Source organism: Rattus norvegicus, chromosome 6 (genome assembly GCF_021556685.1).
Source record: "Rattus norvegicus strain SHRSP/BbbUtx chromosome 6, alternate assembly SHRSP_T2T, whole genome shotgun sequence".
Classification (NCBI taxonomy): domain Eukaryota; kingdom Metazoa; phylum Chordata; class Mammalia; order Rodentia; family Muridae; genus Rattus; species Rattus norvegicus.
Window position 1 is genome coordinate 38,183,028 of NC_141539.1, and position 23,768 is coordinate 38,206,795.

General features: G+C 44.1%; 1 protein-coding gene across 1 annotated transcript in view; it reads left to right on the top strand.

Annotated features, from left to right (window-relative positions):
- The first annotated feature begins 4,066 nt into the window (after positions 1 to 4,066).
- Positions 4,067 to 23,768, top strand: part of LOC134479337 (uncharacterized) — a 271,992-nt gene continuing 252,290 nt past the window's right edge. Inside the window, exon 1 of the mRNA XM_087554984.1 lies at positions 4,067 to 4,159. Within this exon, the coding sequence (XP_087411110.1) occupies positions 4,067 to 4,159 (93 nt within the window). The remainder of the gene's footprint in view (positions 4,160 to 23,768) is intronic.

Sequence of the window (23,768 nt, forward strand, 5' to 3'; positions counted from 1 at the left end):
TTTGGATGGACACAGAAACTTCAGTTGGCATTCTCTCTGAGAAGATTTGGAGAGTGTGTGTGTGGGACATTAAACCACACTGCTTTACTTTACGGTGCAGCAGCTGGTACCTTGGTGAAGTGACCGAGTTAACCAGTCTGTTGTCAGTAGGAAGCCAGATGTGATATGACCAAGAAGACGTGACTTTTTTTTTTTCAAAACTGGTCACTCCAGTTTAATCACAAAGAAAACTCCCGGCCAAGATGAAGTTGAGGGAGAGATGCTCCATAAGATACCTACCCAAGATTTCTTAAAATTGTCAAGGTCATTGAGTAACAAGGACAGTTTGATAAACCATCACAGATCACAGGAAACTGAGGAGACACGAATCTTCAGTGCTTTATGGTTACCCTAGACTAGATGCTGAAACAGACGAAGGATCGAAAAATAAAATACTAGTGAGTGTCTAAGAGAATCTGGAGTTTAGTTAGGATTACCAGGAAATGTTGGTCTCAGAATTTTCCAAAGTATGCGGTGGGGCTGGGGGGGGAAGGGAAGATGTTAACAGCAGGAGAGACTGAGGCAACACCCCACACCTACCTTAAATCTTTCTGTGGATTGAAAAGTATTGCAAAATAAAGAATTATTGTCAGTTGTCTATATGCATCATCACGTTGTCCTTCGTGGAGTCCATCGTTTATGTGCACTGTCCCTTTGCTCTTAGAACTGCTTACTTGCTCATTTACAGAGAAATCGGATGTGAAAGGTCTTATCAGAAAACTCATCAAAAAAAAGCTGAGCTAGGCAATGGGCACATGCTTTTAATCCCAGCACTTGGGAGGGCAAAGGCAGGCGGATATCTGTGATAGTTTGAGGCTAGCTTGGGCTACAGAGTGAGTTCTAGGATATCCAGGGCTACTCAGAGAAACACTGTCTTGAAAAAACAAAAACCAAACCAAACCAAACTAAAACAAGTCACATGATTACGGTAAGATTTACCAAGCTGGTTGAGGGTGCCTGTCTTTGAGTCAGGAGCAGTAAGCTGAATGTGTCTTGGGGATTCTTGATTGCCAATGCTCTGTTAGAATCAAATGTCTTCCCCTGATGAGAAAACAAAGACCAGCAAGGCTGAAGGACAGGATTTGATAGCATTCTGCCATTCCTATGGAGCACAGGCTGTGTGTCTAGCTTTCTGCCAGGTGCCTGAAAACAAAGATACTTGGGGACAGGTGTAGTATATGAGGAGGAATCCACAGAATGGAGAAAACTAGATAGCTCCAGGCCAGTAGGTCTGTTAGTACCCACTGAGGCATCCTCAGCAGAACTCAGGGTTCCTTGCTGTCTGAATATCAGAACACCACTTTGCAGCTATTCCAGTTTATTCGGGACTGAAAGCTTTTCCCAAGTCTATAACTCAGTGGCTAAGAGCACTTGTGGTATAAATATAGGAATTTGAGTTTGGATCCTGTGCCAATATAAAAGGCTAGGTGTGGCCATGTATACCTATAATCTTAATAGCAGGGTGTGGGGATGGAAACTGGAAGATCATTAGGGCCTGCTGGCTGCCAGCCTAGTGCCAGGTTCAGAAAGAGGCCTTGTCTCAAGCTACTAAGATGGACAGCAGTAGAGGGCACCTGACGACCTTCTCACACACATGCACACGGGTGCCCCTTTCATGAGCACACACGTGCATGCACATATCTTCATGCATACAACGCATAGATGGCAGTGTCCCAGGCAATTGGCGTGGTCACTTGCAGCTGATTTGGCTCTGAAAGAGCTGTGATGAATGGGCCTTCAGGGGCATTTGTTATCTCTGACTTCCCCTGGGGCTTGTTAATCAGTAGAAAAGAAGCCGAAAAGATTATAGGAAGGGTCTCTTGAGCCAAAGGGGGAAATGCCTGAGAACAAACTGGATAAGTTTCGGTCCAATCTCTTCCGCACTCAGTATGAATGACTTCAGTATCATGAAGCAAGGAAAGGTTGATGCCCGGGAGAACGGATTCTCTCATATGGATGTGGAGCTGGGCTCTGTGGTCTGGAAGAGAGACTTCATTGGTCTCAGCACATTGCCTAAGCCTACACACTGTTGAGTGAACTGCTCCATGAGACTACGAGACTATAGCAGGCACAGGGACAGGTTTGTGTGGTTTGTGTGTGGCAGCTCTAAGTTAGACCTGGGGTGGGGGGCAGGATGTGGCTTAGGTAGCTGTAACTGGTAAGAAAATGCCGTCTGTTTCTAGGGAAACTGTGGTATTGCAGCTCTGGGGAAGGCTGTTTCCTTCTCATCTTTTACTGTCTCTTTGTCAGTGCCATGTTTTCTTATCTTAGGGAATGGGGAAATCTGCATGAGGGGGTACTGGGAGGAGAGAGGGGACTGACATTGGGATATAAAGTCATTAAACAAATACACGAAAAAAAGAAAGTTAAAAAATACAACTGCTGAATTCCTAGGCGCACAGGCGAATCACATGCTGAGTGGCCATTTTGTTTTCTCTCCGCGGCTGCCCTTGTTCAGGGGGCGGCTTACTCTGTTGGTTCTCTGTCTAATCACCAAACATCTATTTTCTGTTTCTACTACCTGCATCACGGCTCAATTCCACCAGGATCGCGCTGAACCTATCTACTCCCACATTTTCCCGTCTCTGTTCATCTTTTACTGGTTCCTGCTTCTCCAGGCTACCTTTGGCATGCCCTTCCAGGAGCAATGCCCCAAAGCCTACCTCTGAGCCTTATCTCACACCATACCCGTCTGGGTCAGGTGTCCCAGGCTGCTCGTCATCACTGCTTTCTCTTCAGTCTCACCGTGGGTTCTTTGGAGAGATCAACTCTAGCACCAGTACAGATACAGACAGAACCTCTGCTTAGATGCAAAGGGTGACAGGGAGAATGATGCACCTTCAGGACCCCAGTGGCATCTGTGGTGTCCTTAGGTTCCAGGGTTACATTTGTGTCTGATGTAAGGCATGGTAAAGGTTCATATCATCAGAATGGCTTGGACTTCTGGTACCCTGTCCAAGACTGTGTATTTTTTCTTATGAGGCCTGTGATGTAGGGGCTCGGGGCATGTGAGGCTCTTATCCCGATACAGGGAGCCAGTCTGTGGGTAAACAGATATGGTCCTCAGCTCTGTCTGGATGAGACTGGGCTAGGTGCTGGCTGAGGCTTAGAAAATAGCAGACGATGTCTGCCTCAGGGAAGCAGGGCCCTGAGCAAAGCCACAAGTATTTTGGCAGAATGGTTTTACGAGATGGGAATATCCTGAAGAAGCTTCAAACTGTTCATTTGGCCAGAAGAAAGTCACTAAACATAATAGAAATGAGCCCCTACTTCAAAAGGGAGCAGTCCTTCACATCCGTAGCTACAGACGTGACATATTTTGGCCTCATTTGTTGGATGAGCTGACCGAGGCTGGGGGACAGAAGGGTCTGGGTAGAGGAATATGGGGAAACTCGGGTTCATGCTCTGTTCGTCCCTGGGCATAGTGATGAATAATAATCTTGGTCTCACCAGTGTCAACAAGTGCCACGGGACCTGATTCTGCTGTAGAGAGGCTTGTGGAGATATGAGAATGAATGTGTGGAGTGAAGAAGAGAATGGGGAGGGAGGATGGGGGGAGGAGGAAGGGGGGGAAGGAGGAAGAAGTCAGAGCAGAGGCCTCTGAAGATGCTCAGAGGTCTGCACAGTACTGCATAGCCTAAAGCTCACACTTTCAGTTCGTGGGGAATCAACTGTTTCCCCATGTCTCTGATTACTTAGTATCTCGTGAGTGTCGTCAGGTACATCAATGAGGGATCATGTTTGGCTGTGTGCTAGAAGAAAAGGAAGAAAGGGAGGAACACAATGGAGAAAGGGGAGGAAAAGAGCATGGAGAAAGGGAATAGAGGGGAGGAAAGAAGGAAGGGAGAGAAACAGCCTAAGAAACAACAGTTTTCTCAGTTAAGTAAGAAGTCAAGAGTAGGGCCGGCCTCCACTCCTCCATAACATTGCTGGGATTCTAGCATGGCTTCTATTCTCAGGGGATGATCTTGTCAGGAGGTTGAAGCTCCTGCTAGGGCCTGTCTACACTTCAGACACAAAAGAAGCCATGGAGAAGGAAGAGGAAAAGGAGGAAGAAGAGAAGGAAGAAGAGGAAGAGGAGGAAGAGGAGGAGAAAAAGGAGGAGAAAAAGGAGGATGTGGTAATGGTGGTAGTGGTATGGAGGAGGAGGAGGAGGAGGAGGAGGAGGAGGAGGGGGAGGAGGAGGAGGAGTTCTGTGTAAGGAAAGCAAACTTTGTTCCTAGATCACAGAGCATCTCAGAGGCCAGGGCGCTTCCCCACTGGTGTTTGAGAGGAGGTTTTCACTGGAGATTTCCCTATACAGACCAGCCAGAACTTGTAATTCTGTCTTGACACCTTCTAGTACACGTGAGGTTCTCCCTCAGAGTGTCCCACTTTTAGATCTCATGTGGACCTCGATCACACTTCACCTGTGGCCTTGACATGAATTACATTACATTGTGTTTACGATGAGCACAAGAGGTGTTCCTTGCTTCCACTCCGGGTTCTTCATTTTACCCAGTCATTCTCCTGGCTCGTCTGACATTGTTCAGCTATGACCTTCGGCCACTCACTCATCCATCTTTGAAGCTGGGTCTCAAAGGGGTGGTGGTGCTGGGAGGGGAGGGGGGAGTGTCTCCCTGCTGTGCAAGTTCTGCTCTGCCCTAATGCATGCTCTCTTGTGTTCCCTGGAGCACTGACTCTGAACCGTCAGGAAAGGGACTAGGCAGCCCCCGCAGTGTGTGCACAGAATGCAGAGAATTCAGACATTCTTGCTGGATGGAGCAAACCAGCCACCCAGGGGATAAAGTGCAGATCACAACAGGAGACCATGGAAAACCAGATGTGCCCCAGGGGGTTGGAAAGATGGTTCCTCCTCCTGGGAGAGCAGGGATGAGGGAGAAGACATTAATTTAAAACTGAAGACCAGTATGTTTTTGCTTATTGAAAAAGATGAAGACAGCTTTGTCCTTGGAAGGCACTCAGGGCTCAGGGAGTGCCAACTCTTCTCTACCAAGAGAGGAGAATGCCCTAGAGTGCCACTTTTCTGTTTTCTGCTGGGCGAGCTCTTATTCCTGCCACAAGGTCTACTTATCTATGTGTTCTACTCTTGAAGCAAGAGAAATAAATGTCATTTTTTTGTTTCCTGGAGCACTTTGGAAAGTAGTATTAAATTTTTTTTAAGAGTGGATTTAGTTCCTCTCCTCCCCTTCCTTTCCTTCTCTCCCTCCTCTCCTTCCCTCTCCCTTCCTACTCCCTTCTCCCTTCCATTCCTCCTTCCCTTCCTCCCTCTCCCCTCCCACCTCTCTCTTTGCTAGCATTTTTATAAGGACTCTTGTCCTATAGTCCTTACTAGCCTAGGAGTTGCTTTGCAGACCAAACTGGCTTCTTGAGTTCCAGGATGATAGGCGTGTGTCACCAGGACCTAACTTTGAGCTATGGCATTTCTTCCCGGTGTCCCTGAGGATTAATGAGGGCAAACAAAGGAGGTAACAGTTTTTGTGAGATTTGCTTCAATCTCACTCTCCAGGTACTTTCTAGCTGGTATCTGCCATTGTCATTTCCAATTCTCTGTCAAGGGCCACAGGAGTTCCTATGCTATCGCCAAATATATGAGTGGCTAACAGCCGGGGTCCGCAGCAGTAGATGGCCTTGTGGGGAGGGCATGTACCCAGCAGGAGGCCAAATGATCCCACAAGCTCGGCAATGCTTTACCCAGTCTGGTAACCCACCAAGCACAGCTCCCGATTGTCCTCTGTGTGACCCCCGCGCGGCATTTAGTGTGTCCTATAGAATAATATTGAGAGAACGAACAAATCAGTGGCAGAACCTTCTGAGATTTGCCTAATTGCGACTCAAATTGTTCCCATATTGGAAATTACATGGCTAAGATGCCTTTTGGGGAACTGAATATTAGGAGCCCAGGAAGGTCAGCCAGCAATGAGCTGTTGGAGTTTTTCCTCCATGAACTCTTACCGAGACATTTTTCCGGCCATGAGACTTGGATAGGTTGACTCAAAACAGATTTCACAATCACTTTATCCAATTTTGGACGGCTTAATTCGGCAATTCGCATAACCCTCTTTAATCAGCCTCACGTTTGGGGTTGCTGTGGCCTCAGGCTCTTTGATGGTCAGATGTCATTCAGTGAGGCACCCCTGGGTAGGGAGGCTATTGCCAGTCCCTGTGTGGCTCTGAGAGCTCTGGTTCAGGCTTGAGACCCTGAGGGATCTTCAGGTACTGTGAAGGCCTCGGTAAGGCAGGAGCTCAGTGATTTTTGTCCCCAGCATGGAGGTGTCTTGTGGCCCGAGCAGAGCTAAGCTTGAGGGAAGAAAGCAATCATACGTATCATGATGGTTGCAGGCTTAATACTTACTTGGGGTTTGGAGGTTTTAAGACTCTGATGTCAAACAAAAAAATGGATTGGCTATGTGCCAAGTTCAGTGTCCTGAGAGAACCAGGCACTTCCTTCCTTCTCTCTCTATAGCATTTGGGGCTCAGGGGAATAGATCCTATAATTAGTGAAGCAAGACCAGTTGTTGGCCTCTGTATTACCAGCACTCAAGGACTAAGGAAATGCGTTTTCTATTAGTCTTAAACTTTTGCAGGCAATCCTTAGCTGTTGATTTATCTCAAGGGCTCATAACCTACAGCCTGTGAGAGGTCTAGGAAAAGAATATTCTCATGTTAACTATTGGGCATTAGAGGCCACATGAACTCTAGGGTTCAAGGTAGTTCAGGGGTGCATGGAAGAAGCAAGTTAGCACTGGCGTCTATTCCTAGTTTAGGAGTATCTTTTATTCTCTTCCTGTTAAGAAATCTCTTTCATCCACTCAGATAAGATGCCATACTAAAATACCACAAGGTGATAGTCTGAAGTAGGAAGCATTGACTTCAGGGTGAATGACATCATCTTTGCAATGTCCAAAAATCACCACGAGGCTCAACTGAATGACGTTCTTAGGGACTTTCTCAATTACTCTCTGTGTAGATGTCATTTGGTTCTTTGATTCTTGGTCTTGTATCATTGGTGAGGCCAAGCAGCACCAGCCACAGACTAGGTACATGTAGGGCCCTGGGTGGTAAGAAAAAGGAGCTGTCTTTTACGCAGCAGGTACTAGTACAGAGGCTGTGCCAAGCAGGTAACAGTCAGGCCGTCTGCTCTCAGGAGGAGGGAGATCAGGACTGCTCAGATAGCAGGAGGTGCGTGTGCATGATGGCTATGTATGGAATGCACATAGTGTGAGTTTGATATTCGTTTATGTGTAGTTGGGTATCATATATATGGTTTATGTGGTGCTTCTCTGTATTGTGCATTTCGGATGTGCTTGAGTGTAATTTCTATGAGATATGTGGCATGCACATGGTATGCGTATACAGCATGCTATATGCTATATGTATATGGCATATATTTATGTATAATGTATGCATAGTGTGGGCAGAGTATATTACCTGTGGCCATGTACATGCGCCCACAGTGTGAGTATGGTGTGTGTATATATGTATGGTGTATATGCAGTATATGTTTATACGTAGTGGGTGTGGATATGTTGATGTGTATTATGTGCATATGTACAATGTATATTGTGTGACGATGTTATATATGTTTTTTCAGGCATGCATTGCATATATGGTGTGTATATATTTAGTATGAGTGCACATACAGTGTATGTGTGTATATAGGTTTGCGTGTTTACATATATTATGTGTCTGTATATTGTATTATATGTAGTTTGTGTGTTTATGTGAGTGTATGAAGAATGTGTTTGTGTATACAATGTATATGATATATAAGGAGTATTTATCTCATGTATGTTTGTGACTGAACAGTAATCAGGATGGCTCCTTGGAGATGTAGTAGCCAAAGAGGCCCTGGGGCTCAAAAGTGGGGCTTATCTAAAGGGCTCATTTGGGAAGTGGATGGCATCTGAGGAAGTCAGAACATGGGGTGGTGGGTAAGGACGACAAAGGGCAGGGGGCTCCTCTTGAGGCACCAAGGACACATTGCTACCCCTAGTAACACTGAGCTGCTGTTGTCTATACCAAGCCTTGTTGTCATTTCAGCAAGAGAACTGGGTATCTCGGCAAGCCCTCTTCCTGCAAACACTGTTCCTCCTCAGACAGTGGTCCTACTCCAAACATCTGCAGAGAGGAAGTAAGAGAATACATGTAGATAGATATGAGCATGAAGCTTGGAGAATAAGACCTTGTGAATCAGGAAAATGAGTTATAATGAAATGATAATGATGTTACCTACATAGTGATATATACTAATTTATAAGCATTATCTAGTTGTCTCTCTGTCTGCATATGAGTATGTAGGAAGGAAGCTACTGTCTAGTGCAGCCTCTTTTGCTGAACCATCTGCTGGGAAGAATGTCTCGGGCTCCCCAAACATGTGGACTTGAAATGCTCAAACAGAAGTGTCTACAGAGCCCACTGATATGCCCCTACAACAGCCTGGCATGGACTTCTAGATTTATCCTCTGTTCAACCTCAAAATGCTTCAAGTACACTACTGGGAATACTGGGAAGAAGCTATTCATTCATTCATTCATTCATTCATTCATTCATTCATTCATTCATTCATTCACTCATTTATTCATGAAGCTAACTCCAGCACCAAGTCTATGAACAGAATCGAGTTCTCTACACTCCTTTACCCACCCCTCCTTTCTGCTCCTCTTTGATTAAATATTAAATTACAGTGTTTTTCCCCAAATGAAATGTATAGAGTTTATTTTGGAAATAAATTCTATTTGTTTAGATTAAAGTTAACTTGGCAAAAAGAGTCAACAACAAAAAGTCTATATACTGTAACTTTTGGGGATTTGCTTTTTGCTCAGAAAACCAGGCTGGCTTTCTTCCACTTTATAGCTAGCCAGAGCCACAGTGTAGCAGAGTCTGTATGTGGTCACTGAGGTGGCCCTGGCAACTGTTGACCTGTCCTTTGCCCCAGTCTTGCCAGCCTGGCAGCACAGTGCTAGCTTACACCAGCACTTACATTGCCTTTCTCTTTATGCAGGGTTTGTCTGTGTGGGATAGGAAGAAGGGAACCCAGGGAAAGGCTCTGTGAACAAAGGTGAGCAGACTGATGTGTTCAAGCACAGCTAGAAGTTGGTTTGCTAGTACAGCTATACATGCAGGACTACGGGGGGCTAAGCATAGTGCTGGCTAGATCCTGGAAGGTTTTACATCACGAGCTAAGAAATTGAAACTTTATCCTCTAGGTAACCAAGAATGATAGAACACCGAGATGAAGGCAGAAGGCCATTGGCTGAACACCAAACACTCATCTCTTTGTATCTCAGGGGTATCTGGGATTATGAAATAGCTGAGTACCCTAAAGTTGTGACTAGGCACCTCTGCCCCAGTAAGCAACCACGCACTGGCAACTTCCCAGTGCTCATCTATTTTCCACACTCAAAATCTGTGCAGCTTCCTTGCCAGCGTCCTCTTTTGGAAGTCTCACGGGCTCACCTTACATATCCAGTAGAACTTCATTCTTTACCAAACCTGCTTTATCTTAGCTTCTCCTATTTGTACTTATTATGTGTGTGAATATGTGCATACCAGAGCACACAGGAGAAGCTCAGAGGACCATTTGTGAGAGTCAGTTCTTGCTCTCCATCATGTTGGTCCCAGGGATGGGACTCAGGTCATCAGGCTTGACAACAAGAGCCTTCATCCATGGAGCCATCTTGCTGATCCTAGTCTCAAATCCAGTAAATAGTTCCTCCTGTTGCCTAGTTTTTCCATCTAGAAGCCAAGGCATCATCCTCATCCTCCCCCCGCTCCCCGTGCTCATTCACATGCATGGTCACCATCAAGTCTATCTGGAAATATTTTTCAGACTTGTCCCCCTTCTTCCATGTTCTATTAGAATCAACTGTCTCTTCAACTTCTGTGTCATTTCTCACTCGTCTTGGTTTGATTTTGCAGCCCTGTGCCAAAGTGGAGGAAACCAGATGTGTAGCTTTTCTATGAATATCCTTTACCTGCTGCCCCTGCCACATCCCATGGTTTTCCCTTTGGATCAGATATTTATTGCATATAACAGCCTATAGCCTATAGCCTATAGCCTCTAGCAGCTAGTCAAAGCCTCTTTTCTGCTGCATCCCCTGAAGCTATTCTCTTTGCACCCAATATTTTACAAAGCAAGGTGACTTCCTTTAGGGGCACAGAGTTCCTTCTGTCTTCAAGGCTTTTATCCTGACAGCTCTCTCTCCTCTGTTCCAAGTCTCTTCACAGCACAGTCAGGCTAAGTAGCATCTCTACAGAGCACTTTATCCTCTTACAAAGGCCTTCTCTTCTTCCATGTTTTGTAATTTTTCTGTGTCTCCTTGTTGGATGCCTGCCTGCCCCACCAGACTGCGAGCTCCCTGGGGGTGAGGGTTTGCTTGCCTTGCCTTCCAATATGCATTTAGAGCTTGGCTTAGTGCCCAGCACAAAGGGACTCTTGACTAAATACCAAGTGACTGAGTGAATGGATGATGTTCTGATATTGTTCTATGCTTAGATTCTTTTCAGTCATCTCCCAGAATCTTCTGGGCATGTGAAAGGGGTAGCTGAGAGTTGAAGAAGGTCTGTAGCTTCAAGAAGAGTGTTCACAAATAAATTGTCCCTGTTCAATAGGAACGGGTTGGGTCTATAGTCATACAGATCCCTGGAGCCCCCACTGGTCTATTGCCATGAGAACTTGCCCTATCTCCCATCACCCATTCACCAGTGCCCAGCTATGCTTTACTTAATGACTCTGAGGCTGAGGGGCTGGGGATTTGCCCCCTGCCTGCTCCAGCCACCCCCTGTGCTTAGAAGGAAGCAGGACAGGCTCACCTATTTTCAAGCAACAGCTCTCATCTTCTGATTAGGAAATGCAGGCCACAGGAAGCCGAGTTAAGCCTTACAAGTCCTGATCCATCAATCATGCTGTTGTTTTCTCTTATGAGATCCTATCGCTGTCAAATCTGTGTAAACAAGTTAAAAAAAAAAGCCAAAACAGTGGCAGTAATAAACTACTCCCGTCTGTTTCTACAGACTTGATTCCTTTTTCAGAGTTACCAGCAAATATTCCTAGGTCATCCGATATGTTGCCCATGTACTCCTAAGTGGTCAGCAGCTACCACATACCTTTCCTTCTAGAAATTGCTGTCCCTCTTTTTGAGTTCCTCATGTCTCAGGGTCCTGTCATACTCCACAAGCATGGTTTCTGATTCTGTTGTCTGTTTGTGGGTCCCCCCCATTGGTCACCCCTACAACAAGGCCCCCTCCCATCAGGACTGTGGTCCTCTCGAGCCACACAGTACTGTGTAGGGGTCTCTCCCAGTCCCAAACTGAAGCCTGATTTATGTCCCAACTTGTTGTAGTTTACCGACTTGTCTTCAAACAGATGAGATGATAGTTGTGAATCCACAGGGGACAGATATGAGGGTCAGCCCAGAGTATATTGAGAATCCCCTCTTGCTGAAGCCCAGAAATCTTATACCATGTTCTCCACTGTTGAGTCTTGCTTTGGGAAGAATTCTTTCCCTGAAGGCTGTTCAGTTATGAGTTAGATTTCTGGGAAATTTGCCCTGAATATGTCTGATTCTGACACAGGTCTAAGCAACGACCCTTGCTATTGATGACTGTGTTCCAGGAAGGGGTCCTGGCCACTGAAGATGATATCCAAGCTATGGGCTGACAAATTGGCCCCGACCACTGCCATCTAGGGGAAGACACTGTGGGGATAAGGCAAACTTCAGTTCCTGGGTAAAGCTTCCTGTGTTTGGCTTGCACTGCTGGAATCATGTTCAGGAACAGGATTCCATGTTCTGTGTTTCTTTCCTTTGCAGATTTGTGTTTTTCATTTTAGCATGCCTGGTCATCTAATGGTCTACCTTTCTATTTTCTCACCTGGCATACAGCATGCAGGAATATTCCAAAGTACAGGTTGGAATGCCCCCCTGGGAATACAGACTGATTCCAGGAAGACGTCATGGATTTTTGTCTTAAGTAGATTACAGCTTGAGAACCCTCCAAGTTGTCTCTGGAACTTGAGCTATAAACATCTCTGAACAAGACACATACAACTGGGCGTCTGTAGGAGAGCCCAAGACTGGAGTCATGACTGGCTGGCAGTTTGGGGCTCGTGGGAGTTTTGAGATCTGGCTCTGCTGGGTCAAGCAGGGTTGAGGTTCTGTTGCTGGCTTGATGGACAGATGGTTTGGCAATGACAAGGTATGGTGATTCTGCCTGTGAGTGAATCACCTGCTGCAAGTTGGCGCTGGGTCCTTAAGGCCCTTCTAGGAGCTGGAAACATTTTTGCTTGGCTCATTTTCCTTGGCAAAGCTGATACATATGGAATGTTCTCTTCAGAGTTAAGGGCTGTTATCTTGTTAGGAGAAAGCCAAGGGCTTTCTCTGGGTTTCTAGCCCATGCAGGAGAGTTCTCCAAGCACTGTTCCCATGCTGCTGAAATCATGCTGGGCTGTGGTTAATAATTCAATTCATCATGCATGATGCTCTTTCCTTGATGGTAGACACTGGACAAGATGATATAGAGGTACAGGTGATTGGGACAAAATTTCTAGTCTTGAGATCATCTTGGTCAGAACAAGGTAAAGGTACATAAGAGCTATTCTGGTAGCAAATTCCGAACAATAGATATTTCAACAAATACTGAATCCACCTGTGCAAAGGCACAAACACATCCTTCCCAAGTGTTTTACCTGTCACTGCATGGGCCCCATAAATCAGAGCCTCAGTATGACAGTTCATACTTAGGGATAGATGAGGGGGAAGGTTAGAGGAACATCTGCCTGTGACTCTGTTTTATTCTGGGTGATGCAGAAACTTCTCAAGGAGACAGTGGCCTTGGGGAGAGGCTAAATGAGAGCCACCAGATGTCAGGATGCAGAAAGTGAGGAAGGGAAAAGGGCAAGAAGACTCAGTCTTCTGTTCCAGATGACTGGGTAGAGAGTGGAAAGAGGACCTCATGTCTGCTGGGTTCGGGGAAGACATGATGAGACAAGGGACACAGACCACAGAAGAGAAGATTGGTGAAGGATCTCGTGTCCCTAGAAGGTGTGCTGACTTGGACAGAGATGGCCATGGCTCCACAGGATGCTCTATCATCTTTGCACTTAACCTAGGCTATGGATTCATCGTTTTTTGCTTACGCTGCCCCTTGGCTATTTCCTAAGTAGCTCAACTAGCCTGATGTCAGGAAATGGATCTGAATGTCAGAATAGGCTATGCCCACATCTTCTGGAGTACAACAGTAAGTTGTGTTAATGCAACCATAGGCTCTTAGTGAAAATAAGAATTATCAGTAAAACATTTCTAATTTCCCATATCTGGGTCCTCTGAGATGTGTTGATTGACATTGTCTAAGGCATGGGTTGGGATCACTGACAAAGTTCCCAAGTTGAATTTGATACATATTAGATTGACCATGCATTTCTTTTACAGGAGATGGGGGCTTTAGGAGAGAACGGTTCTCTGCTGGGCAAGTGGTTTGTGCAGTTTGTCTCTAGCATCCCAGGAGTGAGGCTACTGTATCAGAACTTTCTTTCTAGACTCAAAATCAAACATTTTGCAGTCCTCCAATGTACACATATATCTTCTCAGGGGTATTTATCTCCCATAAGAGGTGACTGGGGCCAAGTTAGCTTTTCCTGTGGCCTGTGTAGGATGTTCCGAGTCTCACTGGCATGTGGATGGCAGCTCTTACCATGCTCCAAATATTCACATTCTTCTCTGAAGATATCACAAAAGAAAACCTCCAGTCAGCCAGGGTCCCCAGAGAGATAACTCTCTTGATGCGCTTTCCTGCTCTGGTTCTAGTATGATCTGATTCTACAAAGCTGGGGCCACTAGAGCTCAGGTAGGTTTCGCCAATGCTGGGAGAACAGAGCTGCTCGGAAAGTGCTGTTCTAATACAGGAGACACCCAGGAGGCCTTGAACATGATTCATAGTTGGCAAATTCTCTCAAAGGAATTTTCTACCTAGAATCTGTACCTCTACTTGCCCTGATCCCCCAAAGTAGACGCTAGCTCAAGTTCTTTTAGTAGGTTATATAATGTGAGAGGTCCCTCAGGGTGGGAGAATCAGTGATGTCTACATGTCATGCTCATGTCTCTAACTTTCCCCTCCTTATAGTGAAGGGAGAAGTTAGTATAATGTAGTCTCATGTCACACACCATTTCAATCATCAGACCACACGTACCACAGTGATCTAATAATTGGTTACCCAATATCAAATAGTCGGTCCTGAAAACATATCCACACAAGAAACATTATACATACGGGACAGGTTTTATATATATATATATATATATATATATATATATATATATATATATATATATATGTGTGTGTGTGTGTGTGTGTGTGTGTGTGTGTGTGTGAGAGAGAGAGAGAGAGAGAGAGAGAGAGAGAGAGAGAGAGAGAGAGAGAGAGGGAGAGAGAGAAATAAAAAAAATTCAAGGATATGGAATAGTATGGGGGATAGTATATGGGAGGGGTTTTAGGAAGAAAAGGGAGGATATAAATATATTTTAATTTCAGAAAAATAGAAACTCACACATGCTGTTTACACGATGATGAAATTGTCCAGGGGTGCAGTTCTTAGCATCTCAGACCATGTCAAAGAACTAAGGCATCATGTAAGTGGCATGGTTCTGTGGAAAAGCCCTGTGAGCATCTTTGAATGGGCAAGGAGTATGAATACACGGGCAAGAAAACAGCTCTCAATACCGGGGATCATGCATAGTGGGAGAAGGTATGTCAGGCAACATGGCTCTCAGAAATTCTTGTAGGGATGTATGTGTAGTAAATGTGCACTGGAGGAAGGCAACACCTATAGAATTCCTCGTGTGGTGTGGAATTGGATAGCAGAGTCTATACCTGGCTACTGCATCTGCAGGGGTGGAAATGCAGTGTATAAACTTCTGAAAACCTTGGAGAACTTAACCCTGGCCTGGCCTATGTGACAGGAAAGAGTCTGTTCTGAACTTTATCTTGGAAATGGAGAAGGAATTTGGGAGGCTCCTATATGGAAGGTTCTAAATGGGAAAACGTGTCTCTTGTCAAGTGAAAGATAACATCCACTGAAAATTCAAAAGGTAGCTCGCTATGGTATGGAGTAGGAAACAGAAAACAGCTTTCCTCAGACATGCAGGAGGGAGCCAAGAGCTCCCTCTGCACTGCATATTTGTGGAAGGTCTCAGGGAATTGTGAAACAGGACTTACAAACTTCTGTCACAGCTGATAGTACAGTTTGGATTTGGAATGTTCCTTGGAGGGTTTGGTCCTCAGGTGATGGTACTGCTTGAGAGACAGCTGAATCAATAAAGGCACAAACATCACCAGGGGCCTTTGGAAGTTGTTATCTGAAGGCCTGTTTTTGAGGGATATTGTTTTTTTTCTTAGACTGTCTGTGTCCTCATTTTCTACTTCTAGGAGTTCTTGGGGTGATCATTTCTGCTGTGCCTCATACTTCCTTGCCAGGATATTTTGTCTCAACACAAGTGTATAGGGACATAGCCAAAGCAAAGATAAACAGCCTGAACTACCTAAAACTTTTGAGCTAAAATAAGCCATTCTTTTTCTTTGTTTTTATTCAGAAATTTTTTTTCAATGACAGAAAGCTATTGCTTTCTGACTTGTGGACATGAAAAAACTTTTAGTCTCAAATTGTGCACAACAGACGCCTTTATGTGCACTTACGTTACATAATGCCTTTGGAGATTAATCACAATTTAAGATGCAGTTTCACTGATGGGTCCAACTCAAGACTCATACCCTGAGAGGGAGTCCTCACTGGTCAGGAGCCAGAGGCTGGGTAGCTCAGAAACCTAGGAAACAACCAAACATGACTGGCAAAAAAGAAGTCAGTGAAATGATTCCTAGGGACATTCTGCTATACTTGTAGATCAGAGCCTAGCAAATCATCATCAGGCTTTATCCAGCAACTGATGGCATCAGATGTATAGACCTACAGACAAATATTAGGTAGAGCTCAGGGAGTCCCATGGAAGAGGAGGAAGGATTGTAGGAGCCAGAGGGGTCAAGGATACCACAAGAACACAATCTGCAGAATCAACTAGGCAGGCATACAGGGGCTCATGGAGACTGAAGCAGCAATCACGGAGCCTTCATGGTCTGACTCAGGCCCTCTGCATACATGCTGTGGTTGTGTAGCTTGATGTTCTAATAGTGGTAGCAGATGTTGTCTCTGACTCTTTTGCTTGCTTTTGGGACTCTTTCCTCCTGCAGTGTTGCCTCTCCAGCCTGGATATGAGGCTTTGTGCTTAACTTTTGTAACTTGTTATGCTATGTTTGGTTGATATTCTTGGGGATCCTCCTCTTTTTTAAAGGGAAAATGGAGGAGGAGAAGGGAGGGGGTGGGAAGGGACTGGGAGGAGAGGAGGGAGGAGAGATTCACTCATAATATAATATCTGAGAGAAGAATAGATAAGTGAGTAAGTAAGTAAGTAAATAAATAAATAAATAAATAAATAAATAAATAAGATGTAATCTCACCATTGTCTTCATAATTGGCCACAACTAATCAATTGGCAACATGAGTCAAGTCAGAATTAGAAGATTTATAGAGACAGAGTGGAACCATTTGGAGAAGTGATGATTAAGTCAAACATTTAAAAATGTTGAAGGATACCATGCATAAAAATATAATACACACCCAGAATGAATGAACTTTTATGAAAGAATACTCATGTAGTATATTCAGATTAACAAGAATAACATTTAAAAGCCCTCCATTGCCCCCCACCGAGCTTCTGAAAGTTACCATCTTTCCTCAAATGAACCCAGTATATTGACTTCAATAGCACTTTTTTTGGTGCCAATATTTGAACTTACAGAATCAAGATGCATGTGCGTTTCCAGTGTCTGCCTCTTCCTTCCTTCCTTCCTTCCTTCCTTCCTTCCTTCCTTCCTTCCTTCCTTTTCTTTTGGACATTACTTTTCTGTGTTTCTGCATGGATCATTTCATTGCCATTTTGTGTTTATGTCACAATATATTCTTTCCACTGTTGGTGAGCCTTTGAATAGAGTACTAGTCACGGTTCTCTACAGCACCAGAGTTGATAGACTGAGTATACATTACAAGCTGACATAGCTGGGTTCTAATGTCAATGAAGCATGATGAACCACAGCATTGGCAGCAACAGGGTAGGTAGGTGCACTCACAGGACTGCGGGGTGTTCAGGTAAGCAGTAGGGCTTGTCTCCTGAGACCTCTTTGTATCTGGATGGCCAGAGGGAGGTGCTGCCTACACTAGTGGAGGTTCCTGCCCTTTAGTTAATGCATGCAGGAAACACCATCACAGTCTTGCCCAGAATTGTGTCTCTCCATTGCTCCCAGATGCAATCAAGTTGATAAGAAAGAGTACCCATCACAGACTGTTTACTGTTTCTGGCTCTTGTGAAAGGGTAAAACTTTCAAGTAAAGCCATTGAGGTTCTCTCTCTCTCTCTCTCTCTCTCTCTCTCTCTCTCTCTCTCTCTCTCTCTCTCAGTTTTTCTGATCTAAAAGCATGCATATATCGACAAGATCAACCCTGCTGCACTTTGTGGGCTCTTGAAAAAAATTATCAAGGTTGCTTGAGGTCAGTATCATTGTTTGTGAACCAGCTGCTACCTGTCTATATATTATAGTCTATAAGATGAGGAGATCTTTTCAGAATATATGCTGACTGCTATTAAGCACTCTCTAGCACAGGCAATGTTAAAACATCTTCATGAAAAGAGTCTCTCGAGAGAGGCGGACACGCCTGGGAAACCAGAAGAGACTGCACTCTGTGCATATCCAGGCGCCAGAGGAAAACACCAAACGCCATCTGGAACCCTGGTGCACGGAGGCTCCTGGAAAGAGCGGCGCAGATCTTCCCGGTTGCTGCCACAGCGGAGAGGACTTAGGCAGTATCCCACGAGCAAACTTGAGCCTTGGAACTGCAGGTAGGACCAACTTTTCCCCTGCAAGAAACCTGCCTGGTGAACTCAGGACACACAGAGGCAAAATTCCTCTAAGGCCGGGCACTTCCTGTGTTTACCGGAAGTCCCACACCGGCGGATCCCGGCCCGCAGCAGCTCTCTGCTCCCAAACCCCGTGGGAGAGAGACCTCACTGCCTGATCAGGTGGGCACTCCTGAGGCTGCAGAGCGGAGGAGACCACCAACACTGCCCACCCCTGCCCACATCCCTGGCCCAAGAGGCAACTGTATAAGGCCTCTGGGTTCCCGTAGGGGAGGGCCCGGGAGCGGCAGGACCCCTGCGCCTGAGACACCGCCGGAACCTGAAGGAAACAGACCGGATAAACAGTTCTCTGCACCCAAATCCCGTGGGAGGGAGAGCTGAACCTTCAGAGAGGCGGACACGCCTGGGAAACCAGAAGAGACTGCACTCTGTGCACATCCAGGCGCCAGAGGAAAACACCAAACGCCATCTGGAACCCTGGTGCACGGAGGCTCCTGGAAAGAGCGGCGCAGATCTTCCCGGTTGCTGCCACAGCGGAGAGGACTTAGGCAGTACCCCACGAGCAAACTTGAGCCTTGGAACCACAGGTAGGACCAATTTTTCCCCTGCAAGAAACCTGCCTGGTGAACTCAAGACACAGGCCCACAGGAACAGCTGAAGACCTGTAGAGAGGAAAAACTACACGCCCGAAAGCAGAACACTCTGTCCCCATAACTGGCTGAAAGAAAACAGGAAAACAGGTCTACAGCACTCCTGACACACAGGTTATAGGACAGTCTAGCCACTGTCAGAAATAGCAGAACAAAGTAACACTAGAGATAATCTGATGGCGAGAGGCAAGCACAGGAACCCAAGCAACAGAAACCAAGACTACATGGCATCATCAGAGCCCAATTCTCCCACCAAAGCAAACACGGAATATCCAAACACACCAGAAAAGCAAGACCTAGTTTCAAAATCATATTTGATCATGATGCTGGAGGACTTCAAGAAAGACATAAAGAACTCCCTTAGAGAACAAGTAGAAGCCTACAGAGAGGAATCGCAAAAATCCCTGAAAGAATTCCAGGAAAACACAATCAAACAGTTGAAGGAATTAAAAATGGAAATAGAAGCAATCAAGAAAGAACACATGGAAACAACCCTGGACATAGAAAATCAAAAGAAAAGACAAGGAGCTGTAGATACAAGCTTCACCAACAGAATTCAAGAGATGGAAGAGAGAATCTCGGGAGCAGAAGATTCCATAGAAATCATTGACTCAACTGTCAAAGATAATGTAAAGCGGAAAAAGCTACTGGTCCAAAACATACAGGAAATCCAGGACTCAATGAGAAGATCAAACCTAAGGATAATAGGTATAGAAGAGAGTGAAGACTCCCAGCTCAAAGGACCAGTAAATATCTTCAACAAAATCATAGAAGAAAACTTCCCTAACCTAAAAAAAGAGATACCCATAGGCATACAAGAAGCCTACAGAACTCCAAATAGATTGGACCAGAAAAGAAACACCTCCCGTCACATAATTGTCAAAACACCAAACGCACAAAATAAAGAAAGAATATTAAAAGCAGTAAGGGAAAAAGGTCAAGTAACATATAAAGGCAGACCTATCAGAATCACACCAGACTTTTCGCCAGAAACTATGAAGGCCAGAAGATCCTGGACAGATGTCATACAGACCCTAAGAGAACACAAATGCCAGCCCAGGTTACTGTATCCTGCAAAACTCTCAATTAACATAGATGGAGAAACCAAGATATTCCATGACAAAACCAAATTTACACAATATCTTTCTACAAGTCCAGCACTACAAAGGATAATAAAGGGTAAAGCCCAACATAAGGAGGCAAGCTATACCCTAGAAGCAAGAAACTAATCATCTTGGCAACAAAACAAAGAGAATGAAAGCACACAAACATAACCTCACTTCCAAATATGAATATAACGGGAAGCAATAATCACTATTCCTTAATATCTCTCAATATCAATGGCCTCAACTCCCCAATAAAAAGACATAGATTAACAAACTGGATACGCAACGAGGACCCTGCATTCTGCTGCCTACAGGAAACACACCTCAGAGACAAAGACAGACATTACCTCAGATTGAAAGGCTGGAAAACAATTTTCCAAGCAAATGGTCAGAAGAAGCAAGCTGGAGTAGCCATTCTAATATCAAATAAAATCAATTTTCAACTAAAAGTCATCAAAAAAGATAAGGAAGGACACTTCATATTCATCAAAGGAAAAATCCACCAAGATGAAGTCTCAATCCTAAATATCTATGCCCCAAATACAAGGGCACCTACATATGTAAAAGAAACCTTACTAAAGCTCAAAACACACATTGCACCTCACACAATAATAGTGGGAGATTTCAACACCCCACTCTCATCAATGGACAGATCATGGAAACAGAAATTAAACAGAGATGTAGACAGACTAAGAGAAGTCATGAGCCAAATGGACTTAACGGATATTTATAGAACATTCTATCCTAAAGCAAAAGGATATACCTTCTTCTCAGCTCCTCATGGTACTTTCTCCAAAATTGACCATATAATTGGTCAAAAAACGGGCCTCAACAGGTACAGAAAGATAGAAATAATCCCATGCGTGCTATCGGACCACCACGGCCTAAAACTGGTCTTCAATAACAATAAGGGAAGAATGCCCACATATACGTGGAAATTGAACAATGCTCTACTCAATGACAACCTGGTCAAGGAAGAAATAAAGAAAGAAATTAAAAACTTTTTAGAATTTAATGAAAATGAAGGTACAACATACCCAAACTTATGGGACACAATGAAAGCTGTGCTAAGAGGAAAACTCATAGCGCTGAGTGCCTGCAGAAAGAAACAGGAAAGAGCATATGTCAGCAGCTTGACAGCACACCTAAAAGCTCTAGAACAAAAAGAAGCAAATACACCCAGGAGGAGTAGAAGGCAGGAAATAATCAAACTCAGAGCTGAAATCAACCAAGTAGAAACAAAAAGGACCATAGAAAGAATCAACAGAACCAAAAGTTGGTTCTTTGAGAAAATCAACAAGATAGATAAACCCTTAGCCAGACTAACGAGAGGACACAGAGAGTGCGTCCAAATTAACAAAATCAAAAATGAAAAGGGAGACATAACTACAGATTCAGAGGAAATTCAAAAAATCACCAGATCTTACTATAAAAACCTATATTCAACAAAACTTGAAAATCTTCAGGAAATGGACAATTTCCTAGACAGATACCAGGTATCGAAGTTAAATCAGGAACAGATAAACCAGTTAAACAACCCCATAACTCCTAAGGAAATAGAAGCAGTCATTAAAGGTCTCCCAACCAAAAAGAGCCCAGGTCCAGACGGGTTTAGTGCAGAATTCTATCAAACCTTCATAGAAGACCTTATACCAATATTATCCAAACTATTCCACAAAATTGAAACAGATGGAGCCCTACCGAATTCCTTCTATGAAGCCACAATTACTCTTATACCTAAACCACACAAAGACACAACAAAGAAAGAGAACTTCAGACCAATTTCCCTTATGAATATCGACGCAAAAATACTCAATAAAATTCTGGCAAACCGAATTCAAGAGCACATCAAAACAATCATCCACCATGATCAAGTAGGCTTCATCCCAGGCATGCAGGGATGGTTTAATATAAGGAAAACCATCAACGTGATCCATCACATAAACAAACTGAAAGAACAGAACCACATGATCATTTCATTAGATGCTGAGAAAGCATTTGACAAAATTCAACACCCCTTCATGATAAAAGTCCTGGAAAGAATAGGTATTCAAGGCCCATACCTAAACATAGTAAAAGCCATATACAGCAAACCAGTTGCTAACATTAAACTAAATGGAGAGAAACTTGAAGCAATCCCACTAAAATCAGGGACTAGACAAGGCTGCCCACTCTCTCCCTACTTATTCAATATAGTTCTTGAAGTTCTAGCCAGAGCAATCGGACAACAAAAGGAGATCAAGGGGATACAGATCGGAAAAGAAGAGGTCAAAATATCACTATTTGCAGACGACATGATAGTATATTTAAGTGATCCCAAAAGTTCCACCAGAGAACTACTAAAGCTGATAAACAACTTCAGCAAAGTGGCTGGGTATAAAATTAACTCAAATAAATCAGTAGCCTTCCTCTATACAAAAGAGAAACAAGCCGAGAAAGAAATTAGGGAAACGACACCCTTCATAATAGACCCAAATAATATAAAGTACCTCGGTGTGACTTTAACCAAGCAAGTAAAAGATCTGTACAATAAGAACTTCAAGACACTGAGGAAAGAAATTGAAGAAGACCTCAGAAGATGGAAAGATCTCCCATGCTCATGGATTGGCAGGATTAATATAGTAAAAATGGCCATTTTACCAAAAGCAATCTACAGATTCAATGCAATCCCCATCAAAATACCAATCCAATTCTTCAAAGAGTTAGACAGAACAATTTGCAAATTCATCTGGAATAACAAAAAACCCAGGATAGCTAAAGCTATCCTCAACAATAAGAGGACTTCAGGGGGAATCACTATCCCTGAACTCAAGCAGTATTACAGAGCAATAGTGATAAAAACTGCATGGTATTGGTACAGAGACAGACAGATAGACCAATGGAATAGAATTGAAGACCCAGAAATGAACCCACACACCTATGGTCACTTGATTTTTGACAAAGGAGCCAAAACCATCCAATGGAAAAAAGATAGCATTTTCAGCAAATGGTGCTGGTTCAACTGGAGGGCAACATGTAGAAGAATGCAGATCGATCCATGCTTATCACCCTGTACAAAGCTTAAGTCCAAGTGGATCAAGGACCTCCACATCAAACCAGACACACTCAAACTAATAGAAGAAAAACTAGGGAAACATCTGGAACACATGGGCACTGGAAAAAATTTCCTGAACAACACACCAATGGCTTATGCTCTAAGATCAAGAATCGACAAATGGGATCTCATAAAACTGCAAAGCTTCTGTAAGGCAAAGGACACTGTGGTTAGGACAAAACGGCAACCAACAGATTGGGAAAAGATCTTTACCAATCCTATAACAGATAGAGGCCTTATATCCAAAATATACAAAGAACTCAAGAAGTTAGACCGCAGGGAAACAAATAACCCTATTAAAAAATGGGGTTCAGAGCTAAACAAAGAATTCACAGCTGAGGAATGCCGAATGGCTGAGAAACACCTAAAGAAATGTTCAACATCTTTAGTCATAAGGGAAATGCAAATCAAAACAACCCTGAGATTTCACCTCACACCAGTGAGAATGGCTAAGATCAAAAACTCAGGTGACAGCAGATGCTGGCGAGGATGTGGAGAAAGAGGAACACTCCTCCATTGTTGGTGGGATTGCAGACTGGTAAAACCATTCTGGAAATCAGTCTGGAGGTTCCTCAGAAAATTGGACATTGAACTGCCTGAGGATCCAGCCATACCTCTCTTGGGCATATACCCAAAAGATGCCTCAACATATAAAAGAGACACGTGCTCCACTATGTTCATCGCAGCCTTATTTATAATAGCCAGAAACTGGAAAGAACCCAGATGCCCTTCAACAGAGGAATGGATACAGAAAATGTGGTACATCTACACAATGGAATATTACTCAGCTATCAAAAACAACGAGTTTATGAAATTCGTAGGCAAATGGTTGGAACTGGAAAATATCATCCTGAGTGAGCTAACCCACTCACAGAAAGACATACATGGTATGCACTCATTGATAAGTGGCTATTAGCCCA